The sequence below is a fragment of the Triticum aestivum genome, chromosome 6D (genome assembly GCF_018294505.1).
Source record: "Triticum aestivum cultivar Chinese Spring chromosome 6D, IWGSC CS RefSeq v2.1, whole genome shotgun sequence".
NCBI classification, from domain to species: Eukaryota; Viridiplantae; Streptophyta; class Magnoliopsida; order Poales; family Poaceae; genus Triticum; species Triticum aestivum.
The window spans coordinates 86581691-86589203 of NC_057811.1; the positions used below are offsets into that span (position 1 = coordinate 86581691).

The window sequence follows — 7513 nt, forward strand, 5'->3', positions numbered from 1 at the left end:
CCGCCGAAGTGGCCTAGGGCGGAACCGACAAAGGGGTCCTTGGCCCGGCCCATCAGACCGAGAACCGACGTCGTGAGTGGCCGCCGGGACACCGTCAACAACTGTTCACAGCTGAATTTATCTGTTTGAACTTGAAATTTAAATTTTGGTCCACAAGTTTTTTTGTTTGGACAGCAATTTTTTGGTCCACAAGTTCACAACACTAGTGAGACCAAAGAGCCCCGTACAGCCAGTCCACCACGGTGCACGGCATCCCACACCAGTCCCCATTTGTTCAGCCTGCTCGCCTCGCGGAGGTGAGGTCTCTCCCTCCCGCCCGCCGACAAAACCCTAGCGGGGCTCCGCCGCCATGGACGCCGCCGCAGGGGGAGGAGAGGGAGAAGTATTTGTCAACTACGCCCAAATCGAGGAGTACTTCAACAACATGGCACTGGAGGGCCCGTCCGCGCAGGACCGCGTGGACGGCATCGTCTCCCAGATCATCTCCCTCCTCCCCGCGCCCTTCGTCTCCGCGCCCGACGCCGACGACTCCGACGACGACCACTTCTCCCTCACGTCCTCCGACTCCGAGGACGCCGCCGCCGCCGCCGCCGACCGGCCCGCCGTGCAGGATGGTGACGGCCGGGACCACGTCAGCCACCTCCCGGACGACCTGCTCTGCAACATCATCTCCCGCCTCCCCACCAAGGAAGCCGCGCGCACCATGGTCCTCTCCACCCGCTGGCGCTGCGTGTGGGCGGCGACCCCGCTCCTCGTCGACGACTCCCACCTCAGGGCCGCCGACGGGCCCCGCGATTTCCACGCCGTGCGTGCGGTCTCGCGCTGCGTGGCCGCTCACCCCGGCCCCGTCCGTGCCGTGCGCTTCACCCGCACCTCCTTCTACCGGCAGAAGTACGCGCTCGAGCACCTGATCGCCAGGCTCGCCGCCAAGAAGATCCAGGACCTCATCCTCTTCAATCGCCCCTGGCAGCTCGACATGCCGCTCCCCGACAACATCCTCAACTGTGCCTCCCTCAGCCGCCTCTACATCGGCGTCTGGCGATGGCGCTTCCCAGACACGACCGCCAACTCGCCTGCCTTCCCCAACCTTCAGGAGCTCGGCCTTTTCCACACCGTCATCAAGGACAGGGAAGTCGATGCCTTGCTCGCGCACTGCCCCAAGCTGAAAATCCTCTCCTTTGCCATCGCGTACATTAGCCGTTCACGCCTCCGCATCAAGTCCAGCAGCCTCCGCGTCGTGATGGAATGGGGATGCAGCTTCGATGAAATCATTGTCGAGGATGCTCCCTGCCTGGAGCGCCTGCTCTTCCAAAGCATTTTGGACCGGAGGCCTGTCAAGATTGTCTACGCCCCTAGGCTGGAGGTGCTCGGCTACTTGGACCTTCAACTCCACGCTCTCGAGATTGGTGGCATGGTCATCAGGGTAACTGCTTATTGTAATTTCTGTCATCTGCACTTAGCATTCATTACGTGACTGTGCAACCAAACAAATTTCTCATTTTATTTTTTTATAATTTGCCTCAATGGCAGGCTGGGATGAATGTGAGAGCTAGCGCCATGCTGCCAAGTTTGAAGATATTAGCTGTCAAGGTCCGATTTTCGCACGACAAGGAGGTCAAGATGCTGCACACCCTTCTCAGATGCTTTCCTCGCCTTGAAACACTTCACATCATGGTATGCCATATCGATATCTGTTCATCTCTGCACTTGTTTATCAATTGCCATTCAAGACGATAATATGGATATCAGCTTATTCAACTGCTAGTTACCCATTGCTATATAGTACCTCTGTTCATTAATATAAGATGTTTTGGCAATTCAAATTAAACTGCCAAAACGTCTTATATTAATGAACAGAGGGAGTATTTGATACTGTAGATACGATGATACTAGATTCACGGGGATGTTTCAACGAACTTCATGGGCTGAAGAACGTGGCCTAATTTAATTGCCCCCCCCCCCTGAATTTAACTGGTGGGGCCCATCCTACTTAACTAAATCACAGCCATTAATCTTTAATTAGCCCGTAAAGTCCCCGTGTGCGTAGCATTACTCAGGTACGATATTCGTTTTAGCACTTGTTATCTTCCCTATACTTGTTTATCGATAATATGGCATTTTGATACCTTTCCTATACTTGTTTATCGATGGTGATTCAAGATGATAATATGAATACCAGCTTATTCCAGTACTAGTTAATTGCTACATGACCCAGATTGATATTGTAGATATCTGTTCTTTGCACTTGTAATTGAATTTTGCTGTAATTTGAAGTTTGATATGCTAAATGCTGACATTGTTTCTTTTTGCTCAATTTCAGTTCATTCAATCCACTTCACCTGATGGTGTACATTGTGCTGAGTTCTGGGAGTCTCAGAGCTCTTGCGATTGCCTCGAATCACATCTGAAGACGCTCGTCCTCCACGGATTCCAGGGCCTGGACTGTGAGTTGTTGTTCCTTGGTTACATCTTGAAGAATGGGAAGGTGCTTAAGACGCTGGGAATGGTTTGTAGAGGCAGTGATGATGTGGTATCGGAGGGAGGCCGGATGACATGTTCTGTTGGCGAGGGCAATGCGCCATCGGGTGGAAGTAGTGGCAGTGATGAGGTGGTAGTGGAGGGAGGCCCTATCTCAGGTTCTGCTGATGAGGGCAATCTGTCATCAGGTGGAAGTAGTAGCAGCCATGATGTGGTAATGGAGGGAGTTCCCGTGCCAGGTTCTGTTAGTGAGGGCGATGCGCCATCAGGCAGAAGCACTGGCAGTGATGTTATTTACGTTTGCCCCGCCTCCCCTAGCTGGAGCTTTCAGAACGCCATTGACTTGTCAGTGGAGGATCCCTTCTGTGTGTTGAGGCGTGCCAGGGCCTGGAGGGCTTCTCGAGTTGAGGCATGAGTAGTTTTTGTTTTTGATGCTGGTGGTATTTCACATCGACATGTTTATTTGAGCTGCTAAGGGTGTGGTAGTTTACTTATTAGTTGTGCACTTCTGCATAATTTTGCGGTGAACTGAGAAGGTAGAATGAGGCCATGAAGGTCTGGAAGCTATTTTTACTACTAGTATGTTGCACTCTTTCTTGAGTTCTCTATTGGGGAAGACTAATGTGATTCTGAGATGTGGAAGTGCCCTGGCCGAAAATTGTTTGGCCTTTTGGCTTGTAAAAGTACCCTACTATCAGATGCACAATCTATCTCTACTGATGTTATTTCATCGTGTGTGCTCTTGCTGCTAAGCTGATAAATTAGTACTCCCTCCATAAAGAAATATAAGAGTGTTTAGATTACTAAAGTAGTGATCTAAACACTCCTATATTTCTTTACAGAGGGAGTAACATAGTTCCTGGAATGCAATGTAGTTGACTGATTCTCGCCCCATGGGGTGATAATATCCTTGATGAACAAAAACAGGCGGAGCCGTTTTGTTGTTGATCCGGTAGCTATGGCGGAAAAATCCACACATTTTCAGGCTGCGTTCTGAATTTGTAGTTCCCATTGTTTCCCAAAATTATGCTTGTGTCGACAGTTGTAACAACGATACGGTGTGGCTACCTGTTTCCAGTTTTACTCTGTCGCTACAAAAAAAAAATGTTGCCCAACATTTTAAGCAGACCAAGAGTGTTGTGAGGTGCTGCACTTTTGTGTCGAAACCAATAGCTATGGAGTACCTACTGGAGGTCACAGTAACTACTGATCTAGCAACAGCCACCTGCACGTACCACATGAGCAGAATTAGGGTGTCAAACCTGGCAAGGTATAGTCGCTCTGAGAGCGGACCACGGGTGTGTGGCTTGATAGAGAACCCCGTGTATTGAGGAACTCTTGCTGTCGGATTGTAACCCTATCCTTTAAGAATAAACTACTATTGATCTTGCCAAAAAAAAAAGGTGTCAACCCTTGCGACAAAAAAAAAGGAACCCATAATACCGGTTACAGATCAAAATCAATCGTCACTTGTAAAGATCTAGCTCTCTCACTCACGAATCACTGGAATGGAATTTCACGATTACAACGAGTGCAAGGAATTCAAATCCAGGCGGAAGCCTTCCTTCCTAGCCAACGAACAAGCACACGTACTAGAAGCATTAGCGCGCTTTGCTGCGCCGGAACTGCCATAACGATCTGTCAAACTTATGCTTGCTTCGCTGCACAAGAAGATATGGCAAATAACCATTCATTTATTTTGACAACAGTTCCAGTAAAAAAGGAAAACAATCGGAAATTGGCAATGGCTTCTAGGTGTATATGCCTTCATTGTCTAAATACTTTTGAGAAGTTGAAAAGTTCCAAACAAAAATCCCGCGTGTATATCCGCACATTCTATATGCGTGCATAAAGTTTTCGGTGAAAACGAGGTTTTTTGTGGCTTGTGTAAAAAAGACAATTTCTGATGCTTCATTACAACTATTCATTTTCCATTTCTTTATTTTTTTACACAAGCCACAGAAAACGTCATTTTTCACCGAAACTTTGTGCATGCACATAGAATGTCCGGATATACCTGCGGGATTTTTGTTCCGAATTTTTTAACTTTTCAAAATGTGTATTTTAACTCCGCCTATGTTGTCTCAACATAGCCGGTCCCAAGCCCGGGTAAAGGAGAAGGGTTGTGATAGGCTTGGCGAGCCAACGTAAAAACTCAGCCACTCTTATGGAGATGAAACCCAAAAGAGTGGCGCGCCGTATCTTGATCCGGATACGGTGGCAAGTGAGCGAGGATCGGGCCGTCGCATCCTTAGTGGCGCGCTACATCGGCGCCCGGATGTAGTGGAAAATGAGCAAGGGTCTTCGTATTTGACTTGACGAGTGCGAGGGGTAAGGAAGCTAGCCGAGCCTAGGAGGATTCGATTAGGTAGCCGGAACGTAGGGTCTCTGACAGGGAAGCTCCGGGAGCTAGTTGATGCAGCGGTGAGGAGAGGTGTTGATATCCTTGGCGTCCAAGAAACCAAATGGAGAGGACAGAAGGCGAAGGAGGTGGAGGATACCAGCTTCAAGCTATGATACACGAGGACGGCTGCAAACAGAAATGGCGTAGGCATCTTGATCAACAAGAGCCTCAAGTATGGAGTGGTAGACGTCAAGAGACGTGGGGACCGGATTATCCTGTTCAAGCTGGCAGTTGAGGACTTTTGGTTCTCAATGTTATCAGCGCCTATGCCCCGCAAGTAGGCCACAATGAGAACACCAAGAGGTAGTTGTGGGAAGGCGTGGAAGACATGGTTAGGAGTTTACCGATTGGTGAGAAGCTCTTCATAGGAGGAGACCTCAATGGCCACGTGGGTACATCTAACACAAGTTTTGAAGGGGCGCATGGGGGCTTTGGCTATGGCATCAGGAATCAAGAAGGAGAAGATGTCTTAAGCTTTGCTCTAGCCTACAACATGATTGTAGCTAACACCCTCTTTAGAAAGAAAGAATCACATTTGGTGACTTTTAGTAGTGGCCAACACTCTAGCCAGATTGATTCCATCCTCTCGAGAAGAGAAGATAGGCGTGCGTGCCTAGACTGTAAGGTGATACCTGCTTATGCTGGTTGCTGACTTCCGCTTTCGGATTCTTGTCCAGCGGGATAAGCGTGTCAAAGTTGCTAGAACGAAGTGGTGGAAGATCAAGGGGGAGGTAGCTCAGGCGTTCAAGGAGAGGGTCATTAAGGAGGGCCCTTGGAAGGAAGGAGGAGATGCGGACAGTGTGTGGATGAAGATGTGTTGACACCAGATTTTGGCGTGGTTAAGAACTTGATTAAGATGGCCTCAAATAGAGAAGTGATCCACATGAAAAAGTTTCATATTGTCGATATGAACATCTTTGAAGTTTGGGTTATCGCCATCCGACCTCATCTCGTGGGCCGAAACTATGCTAAAAATATTAGGATTTTGTATTCAGAGTATTGTTCGGCCAATTAGGTCTTCAAGACGACCTCCTATGGGAAAATTTTCTACACGGGTTGTCTTCGCCTCATCGAAACGATCAATTTTAATATAAAGAATGTCTCCATCGGAGTTCGTATGAAAAAGTTAGAGCCAAAACAGTGTGCTGCAAAATTTTAGCCCGGAAGTTCCGGGCAAAACTTCCGGGGAGGTTTCGGGCTAAACAGAAAGTTCGCACGCGGTTCGCCCCGAAAGCTGGAATTTCAACATTATTTATAGATTTGCGGGCCAGAATTCAATATCAAGATGACCTCGGATGAAAAAGTGATGAACTGAAGAGTTTTTCTCCATTGCAAGATCTACAACTTTGCTTTTTGGATCATCGCGATCCGAGGCCATGTGCAACCTGCATGAGCTATACAAGAGGGCTACTTGATGTAATTTTAGCCCGGAAGTTCCGGGCTGACCGGAAGTTCCGGCCCTCGTAGTCCGAGTTAGATTATCTTTTGATGTTTTGGACGGGATTTGAGTCATTTTCTTGTACGGAAAGTCCAGCCGCCTCATATATATGTAAGGGGTGATGGCCGATTGAATAACAACACACAATCGCAAACGCATCTACCACTTTTTTCATCTACGTTTTGTCCTCCCCCCGTTCTTGCTCCCTCGTTCTTCGTCATTCTTCGTGTTGAAGAGCTGCGAATCCCGAGGCTCTAGGGGCGGCTTGACCGACCTAGGGCAGCCCATAGCCGCCGCACTCCCCGACGGGGTCCCTCCCGGGAGTGTGGGGTTTCGGGTCCTCAAAAGTTCTCTCCGGTCGTCTTGCGAATCGCGCTTCCGGTGAGACTCCTTCGACGTGAGCTGCGGTGCATCACCCCCGGCGTCGAGGGTACACGTGACGTGTTCGTGTGCGAACACACTTTTTGGCGACTCCGCTGGGGATAAAGAGCAATCATCATCATCCATCATGGTCGATCTTCCCAAGCCATCTGAAGTGGATGCCGATAACATCATCAAGCCCAATTTTGAGGAATTATCGGCAGAGCATCGCGAGCTTTTGAGGAGTACAAGAAGGCGCGTGAAGAGAAGGAGATGCAGGAGTTCCTTGCTAAGTTCAAAAAGGATCGCCAAGGCAACATCACTTCAATTGAAGAAATCAAGTTTCCTCCTCTTCACAATGAGCAGGTAGAACCGGCTGTAAGCAAAATCTTCTCTCCTGAATAGTCGGCTGATATTTCCACTCTTATTGCTCAGAATAATGATCTTATTTACCAAGCTATCATAGACAATAATACTGCTCGAAATAATACTCCTCAATCATATAATGGTAGTGGTAGTATGTCTGCTGGTGTGGAAAACTTTAGTCAAACTTTACCTATTTGATCGGCGCCGCCCGTGCCGTTGAATTCTTATCCCAGTCAGACAAACCAACTTGTTGCTCCACCCTTTAATCCTACCATGAACGTACCAAGTTCAGTGAATCCAACTACATTGCTAGGTTACGATTCGGCAAGTCCAAGTGGATTGCTGCCGAACTATGGTACAACATACAAACCACCATCTCTTCCGACTAGCACTGTACCAACTATTAGAAATCATATTCACCATGCGCCACAACCACATGCAGCGTCACTCAATACGAGTGATATTTT

At 48.4% G+C, this 7513-nt stretch overlaps 1 protein-coding gene across 1 annotated transcript; it reads left to right on the forward strand.

The window, feature by feature from the left end:
• Positions 1 to 237: 237 nt before the first annotated feature.
• On the forward strand, positions 238 to 3208 carry LOC123143739 (F-box/FBD/LRR-repeat protein At1g13570). The gene is made up of 3 exons (XM_044562705.1): positions 238 to 1423; positions 1531 to 1674; positions 2321 to 3208. Exons 1-3 carry the CDS (start codon positions 350 to 352, stop codon positions 2891 to 2893), a joined length of 1791 nt encoding a protein of 596 aa, XP_044418640.1. The 5' UTR covers positions 238 to 349; the 3' UTR covers positions 2894 to 3208.
• Positions 3209 to 7513: the final 4305 nt, after the last annotated feature.

Coding starts and splice junctions, on each gene's coding strand:
- LOC123143739 (XM_044562705.1), top strand. CDS start 350: ATGGACGCCGCCGCAGGGGGAGGAGAGGGAGAAGTATTTGTCAACTAC. Junction 1,424..1,530: donor TTGGTGGCATGGTCATCAGG/GTAACTGCTTAT, acceptor CCTCAATGGCAG/GCTGGGATGAATGTGAGAGC. Junction 1,675..2,320: donor TTGAAACACTTCACATCATG/GTATGCCATATC, acceptor GCTCAATTTCAG/TTCATTCAATCCACTTCACC.